Below are 19,832 nucleotides of genomic sequence, written 5' to 3'. Positions count from 1 at the left end.
AAGTGTTAGTGTATTACCTAAGCCGATTAGTTAACCTCAGTGGTTACACTACTGAATTGCGCCTTGAGAAATTGGACCGGAATAGCGATGATGATATTGACTGAGAACATGTACGAAGGGAGAAGCTCAGGCGCAAGCTCTGACACACCGATTTCGTCCGATCGAAGCTGGCCTCATATTGATAATCTTCCAGCTAAACATCAGTAATATACATATCGATCTGGTTAAAACCATACAACAATATATGGCCATAGCCCAGCCGAGCAATGTGAACGATCCGAAGAAAAGGTAGGATGGTGATGAAGAATAAAGAGAAAACGAAGAAGTAAACCACGAAAGAACCTCAACCACAATCAACAAACTCCATGCGAATCCCATGCATGATATGCAATCACAGAGGTAACTATGGTATCATGTCATCAACACACACAGATGGTTGCAAGGAAAACCAGCTTGCCAGACATAATGACGCCGAGAATTGACAGCAGCAGAGGCATATGCAGGGGTGCAGTGTACATTTTAAAAGAGTAAGTGTTTTTTGGTGTCTGCCGAGCAAATACAATGATGTATGAAAAGTAAAGAAGTGAAAAGAAGGTGTCGGCAGAGGGTATCAGAAGATGAAGAGGGGGAGAACAATATTACGTTTAAACCAACGGATCGTGGCGATATGTGCAATCATCACCTTTGCGGCATTTCCCGCTCTGCCAATACCGGCAAGGTACAGATCCTGCCTTGGGCTATCTGCCAGTTAGCTCGTTGCCTGCATAATGACTGGATTTGATAAGAGATACTTACGTGCTTCTTGCCAAGATCATTATGCCTGTTTCGCTTGGAATAGCTGTACCTGTCATCATCGGTCCCATCACATCCACCAGACTCGCGAAGGCGCTTGCGCTCCGGATCCTCAAAATGCCCATTGTGTTGAGGCGGGTTGCCCGCGGCGGGCTGGTTCTGGCCATTGATCTGGGAGAAAATGGCAGCGAGGTTGGGCGCAATGCTGGGTTGAGACGATGGAGCTTGCGGGGCAGTAGCCGCCGGCTGCATCTGCTTTTGTGCATTCATGATAGCCAGAATATTTTGGAGATCAATGCCCTGGCCTGTTGCAGGCTGAGGGGCTGCAGGAAACTGGGGCATCTGCAACATGGGTGGCTGAGAGGTTGGCTGTGGTTGCGGCTGCGGCTGCGGCTGCGGCTGGCGGAACATGCTGAACGTCCGTTCAAGATCCGAGATGGGCGCGGCTGCCGGCTGAGTCTGGGGGGGAGGGGTTGATTTTGGTTGTTGGGGCGCACTCTGGATAATCTTCAGAAGATTCGAAATATCGAATGGCGCTTGGGCGCTTGCTGCTGGCGCGGCTGCTGGCGCGGCTGCAGGTGGCGGCTGAGGTTTGACCGCTGCGATATATCGGTTTTGACGGGCCTGCGGAGATATTGTGAGCACGCAGTCGGTCCGTGCGACATACAAAAACGGAATACGCACCTTGACATGATCCGGAACCTCGCCAAAGGAGACCGCAACAGTTGTGGGTTCTTCATTGTCGGGTGGCGGGGGCTCTTTGGGCGTTGACGGCACGTCTGCAGGCGAAGTATAGAACACCATAAGGGTTGTTGCCTCACGATACTCCTGAGCCTTCCTCTCCGCACTTTCTGGAATTTCAATACCACCACGCTTGATGAAGTTCCGGCCACGTTCCTCGTAAGGCATGTCCTCGAAGTCGATTTCTAAAGGATTGTCAGTGACTCCAAAGGCCGACACCCGAGCATCCTCAGTGAGACTTACCGGACGGCAGAAGGTATTCGAGCAACTGTTCCTCGCGAAAGCCGCCTTCTTCGTCTTCCTCCTCGTCGAGATCACGGTGAAGCTTCAGCACGCTACCTTCACCCTTCACATCACCCGCTTCACGCTGCATGCGATCGCCGGGACCAAGCTCTTCGTCAGGATCATGGGTGAAGAGCCGGACTTCAGTTAGCGACTCGTCAGGCTTCCAGGTGACCCGCAGCCGGCGTCGAGCCTCCTTACGAAGGCGCCTCTTCCGTTCTTCTTCCGTCTCGGGCGACTTGGGTTCGGCCGGCTGAGCAGGAGTCGTCTCCTTCGGCTTGTTCAGGTCTGCCATAAGGTCCCCGAATGAGAAAGTTGGCCGCGGGGGTGCAGGCTGGGGTTCTTTCCTTTCCGAGGGGTTGCTGCTTGGGATTCATTAATCACTCGGTTGTCTCTGTGTCATCTCGTGCAATCATCTTACCTGGTCTTCGCCGCTGCTGCCGCTGCTCGCTCAGCATTCGATGTTCCCGGTCGTTTCGAGGCCGATGAAAGACTTCCAAATAGATTGGTTGGCTTCGGCGCCACAATGTTAGTCTTCGGACGAGAGGGCTGCGCTGCCGCTGCCGCTGCCTTGTTCTCCGGGCCTGCTTCTTGTGGTCGCCGCGCAGGTGCCACAGCGCCAACGGGCTTCGCAGCATTCTTGGCATGAGACGCTACGACTACTCGCTTCGTTGCCGGCTGTCCATTGCTTTCAGTATCGCGAGGTCTTTTAGATCCAGCGAGTTCTGCCCGAGCGCCGTCGGGGGCAGCCGTAGCGGTGACAGTGCTTGTTTGCTTACTAGGCGAGCCGTCTTTGGCCGCTGGCTTCGCAGTATCCTGTTTCCTTCTAGTAGAAGCCGCAGCATTGTCCATGATCTTCTGCGCCAAGTCTCTGACAGCTGGGCCACCCTTTTTAACAAATCTAGGCAACAGCTTGGCAACATTGGTCTTCTGTAGCACATCTTCGTCCATAGTAACAAAGCGCGAAAGCAACTACGAATGGAGATCAGCGTTGTCAGTTCAAGGGATACTGGGCGGCACCGCTTACCTTGAGTATATTCAGGGTCAATGTTCCGTTGATGTCAGCAGCCTGGTGTCGGTCCAGCAAGAACGAATACATGGCTGCCACAGCTATGGGATGTTCACCCAACCTGTAAATGTCAGTAATCTATTTTCCTCCGTCAAACTGTAAACAGGCTCAAGCAACGAAAATTTTTAACGTATCTGCAGCCCCCAAGACTGGTGAAGCCAAGCCGGTGGCCAGTCCATACTCAACGAGCATTGCGGAAGCACCCAGTCTCTATCGGCAGGGACCAATTTCTTTGTTCTCGGAAAGGGGAACCCTTCCCAGTCATGTTGTCTTGGTTTGGGACAAAGCGACTCGACCAGGTTGGACTCTCCATTCTGAGGAGTGAGCATTATTCACCCTTACTGACAAACACTCCTTTAATAGATGCCAAAACCCACACTAGGTAGACTACATGGGGAAGGCTCATATTTCGTTTCTGACTATAAAGTCACGACGGCAACGACATGCTAGGTGCGGCAGGGGGCAGAAGCGAAAAGGAAGAAGAAAAAGAAGAAGAAAAAGAAAAAGAAAAAGGACATACTTCTCGACGATTATTGGATGGCCCATTTCCAGAGTCGCACAAACGACCACATCCATGAGACGGCGCTGTAAGACCACATCCTTCTTCAGCTGGGCTGCTTTATCATTATTGCCGGTATTCTCGGCCGCCTTCATGGCTTGGGAGCTGTCTTTCCATGCATCCCTTACGGTTTTCACAACGTCTTTGAATGCGACCAGCGCACTCTTGACCTTGTCCACATTGGGCCGTCGATTACGTGGAGACCACACGGCCTTAAGAGCATCATACTTCGCAGCAGCTTCAGGCTCACTAGGACGAGACACCGGCAGAGGAGACGGCTCTTCGGGTGCCCGATCCTCGATCTCAAGCTCCGAGTCGGAACTGTCGGTCTCTGATTCCGAGGAGTCAGCTGTCCCGTCCACCTTCTTACTACTTCCCTTGACGGTCGTCTTGGTGGATTGAGAGATTGTCTGTTTCTTCGTTGCCGGTTTCTTGGTCTTTCCGCCCTTTGCAGCCGCCAGTGATTGAGCCAGATTGGGACCTAGTTCGTTCAGCGGGACCTTCAGCAACCGCGGTGTAACACAACATACCATTGAGGGGTAACACAAACTCGTATGCAGATTGCGGTTTAGGAGCAATCGGTTGGCTAAGTGCTACGGACTGTCCCATTGCCGGTGGCATCTGCAAGTCCTCCCGATAAAACGTGTAGAGCCTGAATGGTGTCAGAGGGCGCGTACGACTGGGGAAGGCAGGCGAGATAGACCTACTTTGGTTCATCTGTGCGATCATATTCAGATGGGTTGAGGTAGAGAAGGTTATTAGGGTGAAGGGCGGCTTGTTGATTAGCAGCAGCTTGCTGTGCAGAGCTAAGGAACTGCGGGTTAATGGTTTGATTAGATACGGGAGGAGTTGACCGAGTGAACTCGGTGTTGTAATCCATCGGTACGTGCTTGAAACCAGTTAGCACAGCTTGTCAGAGTTCAGAAAAGGAAAATTGACATACTGAATTTCTTTCACCGTAGCCTGTAGGTAGTGAGTACTGCGGGACATGGTGTAGGTGTGGGTCGGATTGGAAATGTGTCGCTTGAGGCTGTGGCTGCGCCGCGGGAGGCGAATGCATATGAGATTGAGAAAAGACATCAGGCACTGGCAGGTTCTGAGGATAGTAGGATCGAGGAAATGTGTAGGATGGGAAGTGGGCGCTGTCCGATGCCGGGAGGGGCTGCGTGTCATATGCAGGATGTGCTGAGGAGAATTGCGGTGCTTGACGATATTGGGAAGTCATCCCGATCGGTTGAGCGGTTGCCGGTAAGATGGGTTGTGGATGCAACGCAGCTGCTCGCCATGATTGCGGGGTGGAGGAGGAGGAATAAAGGCCATGATTCTGATCTTGAGGGGTCGGCAACGGACTCCGCGATGGGGGATTCTGACCGAAAACCGGATGATCCCAACTAATTCCTAGCGGCTGATGTGATGATTGTTGCTGTTGCTGTTGTTGTGGCTGCTGTGACTGCTGTGGCTGTGGTTGCGATTGCGATCGGGATTGCGATCGGGACTGCGACTGCGACTGAGGTTGGGGGGGAGGCTGTTGATGTAATTGCTGTTGAGGATGTGCATGTTGATGCGAAGGATCGGAGTTTGTATACAATGGTTCGAAGCTGTTCCAGTACTCAGGCGGCGGTAACGAGCCGGGATCTACTGGCGCGCGGTGCAGCCCGGGCATGATGTTTTGCGGCGGCGACTGCTCCATGCTTCCGGCCTATCTCCACGCTTTGCCTCCTGCTTTATAGCAGTAGCAGCAACAGAAACGACAACAATGGCCGCCAGTGGTATAAGGTAAGGACGGTGGGGGGGGGGATTGTTGGGGGTATGTTATGATAAGGTACTAGTATAAGCCAGGGAAGCTTTCTGTTGTACTGTTGTATCCCAGTGCAGGATGGATTTGACCCAAAGTGGTTAAGAGTCACATGCATCCACGTGCCGGGAGGTTGCCAAGTTGGGACAAGATCAAATGCCGCTCTTAAAGGACTTCAAACTTGAGTGGGGGGCGCAATCACGATAAGTCTATTGGTCCAAGCTCCTTGAGCAACGGCGGCGCAGCAAATCTGGTCCAGGAGCCCGCTGCAACGAATCAAGGATGCTGGCCGAGTTTGTCAGCCTGTGAGTTTGCTGATACGTCGGAATTCAAAGGAATAACAGGGAAAGCGGTAACACCCGGCCAGAGCGAGGCTCAAAGATGAGTGGCAAAAAGAGTAGTTCCCAGCCTTGTCTTCCTCACTTTAGGTGGAGTATCGCGCATGATTGGGATGAAAGGAGAAAAAACGAAAGGGGGGAAACCACACCTGGAAACCGATCTTTCTGATCTCTAGATTGTTTGGCTCAAAAAATAGAGAGTGAGAATGAGTGAGCGAGCAAGTGAAAATAGAATGCGACGAGGTAGAGTAGATGGGAGAGGTCGATGCCGCAATCGTTGCCGCCCTGTGCCTGAATTGGCCTTGCTTCCTCCTTAGTATGTCACGTCCACGCCCGTCTCTCTTGCGCGCGCGCTGTCGGCCCAGTGTAGTAGTAGTTAAAACGACACCACAGCAAAGCAGCAGTTATGTTTTTTAGAACAGGAAGAGGCTGGGCCCAACTCTGGTTTCGAATACACCGGCCCAAGTACGTACTGTACTTTGTAGTCTCCGTATAGCTTCACTTCTCTTTGCTTTTCTTCTCTTTGCCTGCCGTCTGTCTTTTCCAAAGCAAACGCTTATGCTTGTTTGTAGGTAACCTTGTCACTCTTCCTAGTCTTCAAACCTCTGCCCTGACCTTTTCTGCAGAGGCAATTCAGCTGGAGCTGGAGAAGGGGAGAGGGGCGAAAACTCCTTCCTGCTCGTACTGCCTTGCCTTTTCTTTTCCTTCTTTCTTCAGCTTCCTTAAATCTCGACTTTAGAAAATGATCAGAAGAGATGTTATACAAAGAGCCACTCGAAACGGCAGTTGAGCAGCATAATCATTTGCTTTACGAGGAGGGAAGTGATGGTGATGGAAGGGACTTGGGGGGAGGGGGAAGGGGGGTGGAAGGGGATTGATTCTTGGGGAGGGAGAAGGAGGGAACTGGAAGGAGGAGAGAGGGGGGAGGAAGAAGGAGGATTGGTAGTGGGTGAGGGTGAGGTGGGCTGGGGTGGTGGTAAGACTGAAAAAGCCGGCGGGCGGCAATTCGGTTGTTGCGTTGTTGGGCGGGCGCCTCAACCTAAGTCTACGCCCGTTCAGCGATAGTTTCTATCACGTGAGATGTTGAACAGACCTTTTGTCTGGTTTGTCTAGTTTGAGCGGGACAGCTCAGGATGAGCTCAGGATGTGCCAGGTGGAGAGTGTCTTCGGTACGAAGTTAACTACTCATTAGTACGGGTTAACGTATTTGGTAAGCGAACCGGCCACCCCCTCAACCACCACCACGTCCATGAAACCGAGGATATTCAGACATCAGTTTCTCCACCAAAAATGCCTAAATCATCAAAAGAATCGGTGGAACAAGAAGGCAGACTGTGCCTTGCAATTGAGGCTATTCAAAAAGGTCAAATTACTTCAATTCGTAAAGCTGCGTTGGTTTTCAATGTTCCACGCTCAACTCTTCAGGGACGCCTTAAGGGGACTACCTTTCGCAAAGAAACACGTGCCAACAGTCATAAACTGACTTCTTTGGAGGAGGAATCGCTTGTCAAATGGATTATATCACTGGATCAACGTGGTGCATCGCCAAGGCATCTCCAGATACGTGATATGGCTTCAATATTGATACAAAAACGCTGTCAAAAAACAACTTCCTCGGTGGGAGAGAAATGGGTATACAACTTTATTGCCCGGCATAATTCCTTAAAAACTCGGCCCACTCGTCAAATCAACTATAAACGTGCGAAATGTGAAGATCCTGAGGTTATTCAGGCGTGGTTTCAACGCATACAAACCGCCGTGGCTACGTACGCAATTGCAGATGCAGATATCTACAACTTTGATGAGACCGGCTTCGCCATGGGCCTGGTGGCTACTGCTAAGGTGGTGACACGTTCATCCTGCAGAAGAAGTCCTTTTTTTATACAGCCTGAAAACCGCGAATGGATAACTTCAATTGAGTGTGTCAACGCCGCTGGATGGGCGTTACCAGCATACTTAATATTGAAGGCGAATACTCATATTCAGACGTGGTATGAAGGCAGTCTACCATCCTCATGGCGTATTGCTATATCACCAAATGGTTGGACCAATCGAGAAATCGGTGAGCATTGGCTTAAGGAACACTTTATTCCTTATATCAAGGACCGAAGAACTGGGCAATATAGCCTCTTGATTCTTAATGGACATGACTCCCATTTGACGCCTCAATTCGACGATATATGCCGTGAGAACGACGTTATTCCGGTGTGCATCCCGGCCAATTCCTCTCACCTCTGTCAACCGTTGGATGTAGCTGTATTCTCACCGTTGAAGCAAGCGTACAGCCGCCGGATTGAGGACCTTATACGAACTGGATGTCACCATATCAATAAGATTAACTTTCTTGACGTATATCCAGACGCCCGTGTCCAAGCGTTCAAATCAACGAATATACACAGTGCCTTTAGGACATCAGGAATCGTTCCTTTTGACCCAAGCAAGGTTTTGGATAACCTTATCTTTTACGAGGAGAGCAGACCAAGCAGCCAAGGCACTGCTTCAACCGTTACCAAAACGCCTAGGAACTTGAAGCAATTTAAGAAATATGAGTCGGCGATATCTCAATTGCTTCAACACCCTGATGCTCCGGCTTCACCCATGCAAACTGCCTTATCGTATATTGTCAAAGGTGCAGAAGCTGCGTTGAACCGTGCGGTTCTTCTGGAACATGAAATCCGCCAACTCCGTGTGGCCGTCGAGAGGAAGAATACTAAGCAGAAGCGCAATCAGCATCAAATGAACGGCCTCAACGGCTTCACTATTCAGGAAGCCCGTGAGACCTTCGCAAACGTCCAGCCCTTCGAGGAGGTAGCAGCCGGTGATACAGGACTTCAAGATGGTCAACCACGCCGCCGAGCACCACCTCGCTGCAGCGCGTGTGGAGTCCTTGGACATACACGTACGAGATGCCCGGCTAAGAAGGCTTGTGGTCCCAGCGTTTAAAAAGTCATATAAACGTTCGAATATACTCCACATTGTGTATGTAAATCAGAATTCCGGTATGGGCAGCATACAGGGGTGCTTGCCAAGCCAGCCGGTGGCCGGCTCGCTTACCAAATACGTAACTGCGTGGCACGCAGTAACTACTCCGTACTCTAGTTAGACCATCGACTGACCCGACCGACCCAACTACTTCCCCGATCTGGATCTACACTGCGCAACTTACCCGTGACACTCTACGCTGTCCTTTTCGTCTTTGCAAATAACCTCTTCTTATACCCCACTACCTACTTCTAATCTTGCTCTCGGTCTTCACAGCCAGTACTCTCATCGCCTAACTCCAACTGGTCATGATATTGAGTCAATTCAGGTGATCGTGAAACCGTCCGGGGTGTTGCAGCAAGTCCGCATAATGGCATCGCATTCCACCTCTCTCCGTGACCGTCAGGTCGGTAGGTTTCAGCCTCCCTTCTCGATCATCGCTGCGATCGCACAAGTCTAATCTCCCTCAGCTTCCATTCAAAAATTACTAAACTTGAATCACGATACACATCCCACCGACGAAACCCACCCCGACGGCTCTGCCCAGGGTCTGTTCTCAACTCCCGTCTTGAACGAGGACGGGGATCCGATTTGGAAAGTCTTGGTATTTGATAACCTAGGAAGAGATGTGATTAGCAGCGTCCTGCGTGTCAATGACCTTAGGACATGGGGGGTCACAATCCATCTGTACGGGGTCCCCTGCGTGTGGACCTATATTTGGCCAGACCTTCAACTGACATAGACCACAAGCAACATCAACGCCAATCGCTATCCGATACCCGATGTACCTGTCATCTATCTCGTCGAGCCTACCGCTGCCAACATCCAGGCGATCGCCAATGACCTCACCCGCGGTCTCTATTCCCCCGCCTACATAAACTTCCTCTCCTCCGTACCTCGACCCCTGCTGGAAGACTTTGCCTCTCAAATCGCAACTACAGGCACCGCAGAACATGTCGCACAGGTCTTTGACCAGTACCTGAACTTCATCGTTGCGGAACCAGACCTCTTTAGCCTGGGATTAGGCAACGATGCCTACTGGAAGATCAACAGTGCACAAACAAGCGACGATGACTTGGATGTTATCGTCGATCGGATTGTCAGCGGGCTGTTCAGCGTCAGCGTTACGATGGGTAGGACTTGGGTTCCGACCGTAATCGTATCTTGGCTAACGTGCAAATAGGTTCGATTCCCATCATTAGGTGTCCCAAAGGCGGGGCGGCGGAGCTGATAGCTACTAAACTCGATCGCAAGCTCCGCGATCATATCCTCAATTCGAAAGACAATCTCTTCTCCAGCAAGAAGGCCACGCCCGGCGTGCCTTCATCGCGACCGGTCCTGGTCATTGTCGATCGCAACGTGGACTTAGTTCCCATGCTGTCTCACTCTTGGACCTACCAGTCCCTTGTTCAAGATGTTTTGCAGATGCGTCTCAACCGGATCACAGTAGAAACAACGGATGATACAAATCCAGCAAAGGGTGTAACGAAGCGGGCGTACGACCTGAATAGCAATGACTTCTTCTGGAAACGCAATGCCGGTGCACCCTTCCCCCAGGTTGCCGAGGACATCGATGCGGAACTGACGCGATGTAAAGAGGATGCCAATGAGATAACCAAAAAGACCGGAGCCTCTTCTATTGAAGACCTGCAGAACGATACCAGCGCCTCAGCGCAGCACCTCAAGGCAGCCATAACGCTACTACCTGAACTGCGGGAACGGAAAGCCATTCTCGACATGCACATGAACATTGCCACCGCCCTCCTCAAGGGTATCAAAGACCGCCAGCTGGATAACTTCTTTGAGCTCGAAGAGAATATCACTAAACAGTCCAAGACGCAGATCATGGACCTCATCAACGACTCCACAAAGGGCAACAACCCGACCGACAAGCTCCGCTTATTCATCATCTGGTTCCTGAGCACGGAGACCGAAGTCTCCCGGGCCGAGATGAGCCAGTTTGAAGAAGCCCTGACGCGCGTAGGTGTGCAGGACGTCAGCCCACTGTCGTACGTCCGCCAAGTTCGCGAGATCACGCGGATGACGATGATGACGACGGCGACGGCGGGCGCCGCGCCGCAACAGCAACAATCGTCGAATCTCTTCCGCGGCTTCTCTTCGCTCTCCAACCAACTGACCGACCGCATCACCTCCGGCGCCCTCGGCGCCAACTTCGACTCCCTCATCTCCGGGGTCAAGAACTTTCTCCCAGCTAACAAGGACCTCACCCTGACCAAGATCACCGAGTCGATCATGGACCCGGCCTCGGCGTCCAGCTCCGCCATCGCCAAGACGGAGAATTATCTGTACTTTGACCCGCGCAGCGCCAACGCTCGCGGCGCCATGCCCCCGGCCTCCGCATCCCGGAATGCTCAGAGCCAGGGTGCTTTCGGCGGCAGCGGTGCTGGCCCCGGCACCACAGCGACCTTCGGGCAGCGGCGCCAGGGCTTCAACGAGGCCATCGTCTTCACCGTCGGCGGCGGTAGCATGGACGAGTACGGGAACCTGCAGGACTGGGTCCGTCGGGCGAATGGTCAACAGGATGGTAGTGGTGGTAGTGCCGGTGGTGTCCGGGGCGCTGGGCCGGGTGCGTTCACTGGGCCCCGCCGGAGGGTGGTCTACGGTAGTACGGATCTGATGAATGCCAATGAGTTCTTGACGGAGTCTCTGGCGAAGCTGGGGCGGGAAGGTTGAGCGGTGACCGGGGCGGAATTCCTTAGCTCTTCCAGCGTTTACCTTCTCGAGGCACGTAGTATTGGTAGTATTGTTGTACCTTGAGCCTGATTCGACACGCTTGATGTGACAAAAAGAGTTCAGAAGAATTCGGCGCCGCGAGCTGCTACTCAGTAGGTAATTCTAAACCTTTACTCCTGGAGTTTATACTTGGATCATGTGAATGGACCGTGCATCGATTGCTCTCTGCTTTTGAACGGAATAGAATGAAGATGAAGATTAGCACAAAACTAGTTTCTGCGTGTGTGTGCAAAGCAGATCAAGAATCGAAAAATGAAAATTCCCTCTCAAAGTAGTGAACAGCCCGATGCGATAATTTAGCACGGAGTTCTAGTTATCCACGAAAGAAGTTAGAAAGCACCGTGACCCCCTTCTCTAGTTGCATCCACAACGACGTTTGTGTCAAGTTTCAGAAACGAAAGTCAAATGTAAAAAAGTAAGAAGGCGAACAATAAGGACCACGCTGCGTCAGCCGTCGCCCCTTGAGATCCAAGTACGTACGAAGACCCTTCTATCTCCAGTCCCTACTAACAACAGCCCCTCCCTCTTCCCAATCTTCTTGAGCCCGGCTTCACGATTATGATCAATCCATCCCCGACTACTCCGGGCCCAGAAGAAACCCGAGCGGGGATTCACAGCACGACCTTCTCCCGCTTGACGCTCCGCACGGAGATATCGTGCTCTACCGCAATTCCATATCCCATTTCTAGATCCTGATGATGCTTTTGCTGACAGCTCTGGTTCGGATCGGCGTAGCAGGTGGTTCCGGTGCCGGTGCCGGTGCCGGTGCCGGGTTTGTTGCCTCTTGGGAGGGAGGCGGACGTGGAAGTTGATGTGGTGCAGGCCGAATGGGAGGGTTGTTTCTCGTCCTCAAAGTAAGAGAACGAGAGGACCTGCCACAGATTGCGGCGAGAGGAGGTCGAGCTGGCCAGGTTGTTGCTATTGGTGTTGCTGTTGCCGGAGCGGTGGTCGAGGGCGACGCCGGCCCAGATGGAGGAGAGGGGCAGGGAGATGGTTACCAGGGTGAGGACGTTGGAGGAGAGCTCGGGGACGTTGACTGCGTAGTGGAGAATGGAGAAGAGGGCTATATATTTAGATGGTTTAGTTAGAAAACCGCTTAGGGCAGATTCAACTAGGCTCGGGTTCTCTGAAGGGGAGGAGAGTTGTGTACATACCGGGCACAACGAGCGTTTGACAGCCCATTACAAAGATCACCTTCATTGGGCCAAAGTCGGCGACCCCCAAGCGTCTGCGCTGACGGATGGCATAGCCCAGTTTGGTAACGAAGACGGTACAGAAGAAGCAGATGCTGATGGTCAGAGTGATGTTGGCAGCGCTTTGGATCCAGATCAAGGGCGCACTAGTCAGGGCCTGAATGATGGTCTTGCAGTTCTCGACCATCAGGCCGAGGCGAAAGCCAGTGGGGACCAGAGCCACGACTATGGACACGCCGAGCAGGAGGCGCCGGTAGCGGCGGCGGAGGTTAGCGCAGACGACTTGGACCTGCAGGACGAGCGAAATTTCAATGCTGATGAGAAGGAGGGTGGCCAGCACGACTCCGAGAACCGAATTGGCGTATGTGGATTGGGGCACGCGGGAATAGTCGCTGCCAAAGTAGGCGTAGACGTGCACGAACGGGGAGGTGAAGTACAGGGCCTGGCAGAGAAGCAACCCGATGTTGAGAAGCAGGGCTGAGCAGTTGAGGAGGTAGACACTGGAGCGACGCTTCTCGGGCCGCGTGAGGAGCAGGAGAATCACCAGCAAGACAATGCTGGCTCCAAGCTGGGCCCCGTAATTGATGCAAATGCGGATGCAATACTGAATGAACTGGTCCACAGCTTCCACGGGGACATTGAAGGGAGTGCCGTCCGCAGCGTGGAAGGTGATGTTCTGAGTGAACGGTTCGAATTCTGGACTCATGATGGCGATTCGATCAACGAATTGCTTATTTCTAAGCCTTGGTTTGCTGTTGCTGTCCAATGTAAAGAGTGAGGAGATGAAGTAGCGAGCGTGATTGGGGTTAGACGTGGTTGTCCATTTTGGAGAGGAAGACGAAGAGACCATTTAACCGGCGATTTGTACACGATTCAGTACATGAGACGTGTTGCTGAATATAGTATCCAGGTTCGCCTCAATGAATGCATAATCAATGGCTCATTGCCGGTGACATTGTCCATGCGGTGCAAACCCCGAGACAGACAATGCCTCTACTGAACCTGGGATGAGGTATAACAATATAAGAAGTAGAACACTGTAGACCTCAATCTTGTACAATGCCAATCATCGGTTTGTCCCAGCAAACAATGCTAGACAAGGAGGTCTCGACAGCCTTGACTGCTGAGACAAACAATATCATGGCCAATGTCAAGAACAATGGCAAGCTCAACAGGAGGGCCATGATCCGCGCACGGTGTTCAACACGTGCCATTCTGGCGACTGGGAGTACCACGGGCTCATGACCTCAGTCTTCGGTACATTCTTGATAAAGCACTGGGAGAGATCTGGGGACGCTTGTGGTTGTACATCGATATCGATGTGTTGCTGTAATAGGGCCACAGTCCAGGCCGGCAGCTCCCTAGTGGTGCGATATTTGAAGCGCGATCACTGCTCCTGAGATCCAGAATGCCAACTCATAGAGCATATTGCCTGTAAGCTCGAATGACTCTTGAGTCAGGGGTCATCGAAGTCAGGAAATATGCTCTGGGCATGTTGACGGTGGGATTTCGACGAAAAGATAGCAGACGTATGTGAACCTTGAAGGTAATTTGACATCGAAGTCCACTTGTTTAGAGGTGGACATAGCTAATATTGCAGTTATCACTGGCCAAGAAAGAATTTATCAGGCCATGTAGGCTCGTAACAGCTCAGTCGAAGCTAGTCTCATTGCCAAACATCATGTGTGGTGGTAATTCCGGGAATTTATGGGGATCAGAGAGACCTCGGGAGGTGGAGCGGAAGCTGAGTGATGCTCGGCCGCCGCTGACCTCAACTCCTCCGCCTGCCTCCAACTCCAACTCATTCCCCCCCGCCATGCGATTCCCACTCCCTCCCATCCCAGCTCCCTCGCCATGGCTGCAGTGCCGCAGAGGACACTCAACTGGCTCTACGGCGTCTTAACGCGGGTGAGAAAGCTTGCAACTTGTTTTAGGCTAATCCATTCATCACGTCACTGACTGCCTACCTTCAGGACCACTACGATCCCAGACTAACCTACCAAGACCCCAACCGGACGTACCATGATGTCGCGAACGCGCTCGCCCAGTATCCGTCCATCGCTCCACGAACTGAAGTCTATAGTACGTGTCAACTCCCTTGTCGAATGTGGCTGCTTCTCGTTCTGTCCAGGTGCTAACCACTTTTTTGTTTATCTAGCCTACGAAACCGGCTTCTCGGCCCTGCTTCTCCAACTGTCAGGCACGCTCCCGGTGTCGTTTCGCGGCACCGTCTACAGATTTCCTGTGACATTGTGGATACCAAATACTTATCCTCGAGAACCCCCAATGGTCTACGTTACACCAACCCAAGATATGGCAGTGCGTGTAGGTCAGCACGTAACGCTGGAGGGGAGGGTTTACCATCACTACCTCGCACACTGGGCTGAAGCATGGGAGGTCAGTACTTTCGAAAATCTGCGACCCGCGCACGAATCTGACAAGTTATCATAGAGATCATCTCTGGTTGACTTCTTGTTAATTTTGCGAGAGGTTTTCGCAAAGGAGCCGCCAGTGAGATACAAGCATCAGTCACATGTACAGCAGCGACCACCGCTGTCACCGCAAGTGCAGGCACCTCCTCCTTTGCCTCCACTACCCCCCGAGCTCGAATCATCTCCTAGGCGCTCCGTAGTGACTCAAGTCCCATCCGTTGCGTCTACGCAGCGCCCTGCTCAAGTGCCTCCGCCTCCTCCGCCTCCTCCGCCTCCTCCGAAGCCTGGCCAGACCACGGGTCCAGAATCCCAGTCAGAGCGGTCCTCACCCGCAGGACGATACAATTCTCCCCCTCCGCTTCCCCCGTTACCACCCAAAGAACAAGACCTTCGAAGATTGTCTTTCCAGCAGCAATCAAGCATCAACATCCCTGGAGCCCGGCCGTCGCAGTACCCTCCGGAACAGAGCAGCATCCCTCTGCAGCCGACTACAAGTCAGTACCAGCACCCGCAGCATGCCCCTCCGCCAGCAACAGAATATCCCCAGGGACAAGCATACGCTCAGCCTTTGAGCAATGCACCCACCGCACCACCACAGGAATTTGGGCGCCTGTCTCATCAGCCCGTCCCAGCCCAGATGCCCTCACGACAGACACCTCTGCCACATACTGCATACTCTCAGAGGCCGCCCCATCAGGGCCCCGCTCAGCCCTTACCCCAGCATCAACATCAACCAGCTCTACCGGCACAGCAGCAGCAACGTCCCAAATCTGAAACGCCCGACCTTCTTACCTCACCTTTCGAGCTCGAGCTCCCCTCATTCACACCTACCGGCGCCGCACCCCCCATTCCTCCCAATCCAGAAAAGGACGCTCTGCTCCATGCTGTCTCCAAGACTCTCTCTGAAACCCTGCAGACCAACATTGCACAATCTGGATCGGCAGCGCATTCTCTTCTCTCTCAGTCTCACTCTCTTCACGCTGCCATTGCAACGCTTCAGGGGGAAATCTCTTCTTTGACTACCCTCAATGCGACGTTACAGTCGAATACTTCCATCCTCCAGCATACTCTCCACCGCGCCGATGGAGTCATTGGCGACGCGCAGACGCGTATCTCCTCACTATCGGGAGCGCCCTCGTCCAGCACCAGCGATGCTACCACGGCAGCGTCTGGTTTGCCCCCCATTGATGAGGTTCTCGTGGCTCCGACCGTCGTCGGGAAACAGCTCTACGATCTCGTGGCAGAAGAACGCGGCATCCAGCAAGCTATCTATGCTCTTCAAGCAGCGTTGGTCAAGGGAGTTATCGGGATGGAGACCTGGTCGCGGCACACACGTGGACTTGCGCGCGAAGCCTTCTTGAAAAGGGCACTGATTCAAAAGATCGGGAAGGGGATGGGGCTGGAACTTGAAGAGGTTTCCTAATAAGTGTGGCTTTCAATGTCTGGTCGAGCCTTTCTGCTGGGCAATCAAACATGAAATGTGCGTAGGAGTGAGATGTAAATAGACGAACGATCGATAGTCTATTCGGCTGCGATTGTATATATAGCATGAATATCAAGTGGTGAGGATGCGACCAATACATCCTAGGATTTAAGATATCCGCTGGGCGATTGAACAAGCCACCTCAGGTCCCAAGGAGATCGAGACTTCATGCCAATTTTCGACCAGCTAGCTGACATAACATATGATTTCCGGTTCGATGCTTTTCTCGTATAAGTGAGTTCTGGCCCACTTTTCCATGGCTCTGATTGAGCGTCATCTCAGCCCGATTTTCGGGGCCTCCCTGCTTGGATCGAAATTCGGGCTAGCCACTTTTTGGTCTAGCCATTGATCTTAGGTACTGTGCTTACATACTTATCAGTAAATAACTAAGTTACTGGGTAGCTATTCTTAGCCTGTCTATGCTATGCAGTTACATATACACTTCGGCATTTACTGAGTATACTAGATCAGTGCCAGTATGTTTATTGCAAGGTAATGTGCATGGTAGGCGACAAACTGTTTGCTCAATTCGCCACATTGGAGAATTGCATGTCGGCTGATGCCGCAACACAAAACTTGGAGGCTTGGAGGCTTGGAGTCTTACTGAGCAGTACTTGCATTTTTGGGGGTCACTCAGGCTAGTGTCCCAGTCTGCACTGTTGAACGGTTAAACTCAGTACTCCATTGCTTGGCGGCGGTTCCCTACCCTCTGTCACCTCAACCCACCTCTCCACTGAGGATCCTTTCCGTTGGGTACCTACGTACTCGCACATATGTACAAGGCTCGTGTATCCATTTTCCACTTCTGGGGATGGTGTTTCACTCGCTACACCCACCCTCTTAACATCTGCGTACAACCATCCCTAAATCCACCATCATTGGCTAACACAAGGGCGGCAATCCATATCCGCAATTCCTCCTGTCAGCAGTGCACGCATGGTCAAATCTCCATGCAAAGCCTCGCTGGGCCACATTTTGTCAATCTTGCTTATTACACAGCAATATGAACACCCTCTTAATATATCATCCACTCACCACAGATTATCCCAAAGCGACGACATGGACACGAACTCAAGATCTTGCCGCATTCGGACTTACGAACTGCTGGTGCTGCTGATGCTGCCCGAGAGTCAGACATGCAGCGGTGTACAGCCGAGTTAAGTACCGGAAGCATTAGTTGAGCTCACCAGCTTGCTTATCCCGTTACGGTACTTCGCCCCCTCCCAAGCCACACACGGCTGAGGTAGGCCGGCCCAATTGCCTGACCGCCAAATGCACTCCTCCTTATGTGTGCCTGAAATCGAGGGCTGAAAGTGCATTCATGCAGGGGGCCGCAGTAGCAGCAGCAGGTTTCGGAGATGTCTGCGATATTGCAGAGAATGCATGTACAGTGCAGTGCGACAATACTGAGTGCTTCGTAGAATATCTGTCTTGCATAATGTATGTACGTGGGGTGCCTGATCAAGATGAAGGCGTTGAGATGTGCCGTTGTGGATGTTTACATGAACTATAACTATATAGATGATGCCTCGTGTTCGCGTGGCTGGGTGGATATCCTATGCATGTGTGCATTAGTGTCTCATCCCACGACCGGCTCCAGATTTATACTATATCTCTCTGAAACTGAGACGAACATTGTGGCGATGCGCGATCATGAGACTCGTGTAAGCGATCGTCCGAGATTAGATCATCGGCTCAGTGACTTGCTGGGGCTTCTCTTGTCTGCAGTGATATTTCTACGAGTATCCCGGTCATCTACTTCGTAATTGGAAACCTGGTGTGTGGATTTCTACGTAACTTACTGTGCACTCACTGCATTGCCACGGGAAAGATTTGATCAATTGCAAGCCAGGGCTTATCAGATCGGACTAGCAGAGATAATCTAGAATATCATCGCACCGGTCGCATTATCGTCGATTGCCGGATGCAGCTAGTTGACTCTCGGCACAAATCTTTAGCGAGATGTATGTAGTATGGGAACTAACTATATACCTACAGACCTGGTGGTGGTATCCGAGGTTGGTAAGGAGGAATGAGGTGCTTTGTATGTTTCTTCCCTGGCGAAGACATCCCTAGTAATAATCATTGCAAGGGGAATTAGATTGGGTTTCTTCTTTTATATCTGAATGACATGCATATGTATATCTAAAGGGGTGTATAATCTATACCCGGCGCATGTCGCTTGAGTACTGAGTTGAAGTGAGCATCCGCCGCTGAGTATTGTACGTTGCTACAAATTGATCGGTAAAGGTATCCCTCTCTATAGAGTGACTAGCGATGAGTTTGCACTATGTTCGTCAGCGAAGTTGGCTATTTTCATATACACCCTAGACTGAAGAAACGTATGGACCTACACACCCCTATTCTCAATAGCAATCTTGTACCAGGTACTACCATCACACCAAGGCCACCTGAATCAAACTTCGTCGCACTGAAAACAGATCAGTTCGCATCCAATGCATTTTGACCTCTTTAAGCTGTCAGACCTGCACCACGAAAGGATGTCAAGTGATACTCGTAGTACAGACAGGGCCAAGAACTTGGTTGGAGAAATTACCATGTGCCGATCGCGGTTAGCCAGGCCTCCATAGTTGACTATTAAAGTCTTACTGACACATCTCATAAACATTCAATGCTGCCATGCACCGTCCAAGTCACTAGTCATGGTACATGTAAGAAAAGAGAAGATTGTGGAGGTATGGTGGTGATAGTTCGTTCCACTTTCACCTCCTATTTTCTCGAAGAATACCGTACTTTCCTAGGGAGGATAGTTCGCCTCCTTTTCAATATCTGCATGAAATGATGAAGATCCATTACGATTACTCCGGTTTTACGTACTGTCGTTCAACATGTACTATGTAGGTATCAAGCGCACGGAGAACCAAATTCGATATCCACCGGACCTGTCAACTAAGACCATTAACCTGGAACACGGGACCGCGAAGCTAGTGGTGGTTATAATTCTTGGCTATAACCTCAGGGACAATGATCGACAGCGTACTTCTCCTTTTGTATTGAATGTCTTGGACGGGACAGATTCTCTTTGTGAGTTAGATTATATTCGACATCGGATACCATTGACAGACTACGGCGGTATACATGATTGTATTAGAGGTGGCAAAAATAGTTAGGTGTGGACGGGAAATTCCTCAAATTTGCAAGGGTTGTGTGATTGAATGGTGACTAGTTGAGCTGCTGAACTAGATGTTCCACTTGCTTGCTTTTCTGTCGCGGGGTGATTTGCAACGACCTCTCCATGGCTGTAGAATATGGCAAATAGTCACATATAATTCCTGCAGGTACAAAATCCAGCACAGGTGAGTGCAGTGCAGAGTCGATAAAGGGTCCGGAGTACTCCACCACTGCGGTATGCAGCCAAGCCAACCAATCAACGATAGTATTCGAATGCCGA

At 51.6% G+C, this 19,832-nt stretch overlaps 4 protein-coding genes across 4 annotated transcripts; 2 read left to right on the top strand and 2 right to left on the bottom strand.

The window, feature by feature from the left end:
• Window positions 1-644: 644 nt before the first annotated feature.
• Window positions 645-5,106, bottom strand: ASPACDRAFT_36120 (uncharacterized protein; the record flags this gene model as incomplete). The annotated part of the gene is made up of 10 exons (XM_020200179.1): window positions 645-737; window positions 796-1,416; window positions 1,477-1,736; window positions 1,777-2,177; window positions 2,237-2,787; window positions 2,843-2,945; window positions 3,405-3,924; window positions 3,965-4,095; window positions 4,151-4,332; window positions 4,387-5,106. 10 exons carry the CDS (start codon window positions 5,104-5,106, stop codon window positions 645-647), a joined length of 3,582 nt encoding a protein of 1,193 aa, XP_020051717.1.
• A 3,708-nt stretch (window positions 5,107-8,814) lies between these two features.
• On the top strand, window positions 8,815-11,560 carry sly1 (syntaxin-binding protein). The gene is made up of 4 exons (XM_020205970.1): window positions 8,815-8,968; window positions 9,029-9,245; window positions 9,309-9,691; window positions 9,742-11,560. The coding sequence occupies exons 1-4, from the start codon at window positions 8,929-8,931 to the stop codon at window positions 11,250-11,252; spliced, it is 2,151 nt and encodes a 716-aa protein (XP_020051716.1). The 5' UTR covers window positions 8,815-8,928; the 3' UTR covers window positions 11,253-11,560.
• A 363-nt stretch (window positions 11,561-11,923) lies between these two features.
• preB (alpha-factor pheromone receptor STE2) lies at window positions 11,924-13,211 on the bottom strand (the record flags this gene model as incomplete). Its single annotated transcript, XM_020197724.1, has 2 exons — window positions 11,924-12,375; window positions 12,467-13,211. 2 exons carry the CDS (start codon window positions 13,209-13,211, stop codon window positions 11,924-11,926), a joined length of 1,197 nt encoding a protein of 398 aa, XP_020051715.1.
• Window positions 13,212-14,229: 1,018 nt separating this feature from the next.
• On the top strand, window positions 14,230-16,607 carry ASPACDRAFT_126681 (putative endosomal sorting complex protein TSG101). The gene is made up of 4 exons (XM_020196968.1): window positions 14,230-14,413; window positions 14,479-14,587; window positions 14,664-14,902; window positions 14,957-16,607. Exons 1-4 carry the CDS (start codon window positions 14,360-14,362, stop codon window positions 16,358-16,360), a joined length of 1,806 nt encoding a protein of 601 aa, XP_020051714.1. The 5' UTR covers window positions 14,230-14,359; the 3' UTR covers window positions 16,361-16,607.
• Window positions 16,608-19,832: the final 3,225 nt, after the last annotated feature.

The sequence above is a fragment of the Aspergillus aculeatus genome (genome assembly GCF_001890905.1).
Source record: "Aspergillus aculeatus ATCC 16872 unplaced genomic scaffold ASPACscaffold_20, whole genome shotgun sequence".
NCBI lineage: Eukaryota > Fungi > Ascomycota > Eurotiomycetes > Eurotiales > Aspergillaceae > Aspergillus > Aspergillus aculeatus.
This window is presented reverse-complemented; position numbering and strand designations above follow the sequence as displayed.

What these genes read in the sequence shown, in the direction of transcription:
- sly1 (XM_020205970.1), top strand. Translation starts at nt 8,929, where the DNA reads ATGGCATCGCATTCCACCTCTCTCCGTGACCGTCAGGTCG. An exon ending in TCTCCGTGACCGTCAGGTCG is followed by an intron (nt 8,969 to 9,028) that starts GTAGGTTTCAGC and finishes AATCTCCCTCAG; the next exon opens with CTTCCATTCAAAAATTACTA. An exon ending in CAGCGTCAGCGTTACGATGG is followed by an intron (nt 9,692 to 9,741) that starts GTAGGACTTGGG and finishes ACGTGCAAATAG; the next exon opens with GTTCGATTCCCATCATTAGG.
- ASPACDRAFT_126681 (XM_020196968.1), top strand. Translation starts at nt 14,360, where the DNA reads ATGGCTGCAGTGCCGCAGAGGACACTCAACTGGCTCTACGGCGTCTTA. An exon ending in TCTACGGCGTCTTAACGCGG is followed by an intron (nt 14,414 to 14,478) that starts GTGAGAAAGCTT and finishes GCCTACCTTCAG; the next exon opens with GACCACTACGATCCCAGACT. An exon ending in TCCACGAACTGAAGTCTATA is followed by an intron (nt 14,588 to 14,663) that starts GTACGTGTCAAC and finishes TTGTTTATCTAG; the next exon opens with CCTACGAAACCGGCTTCTCG.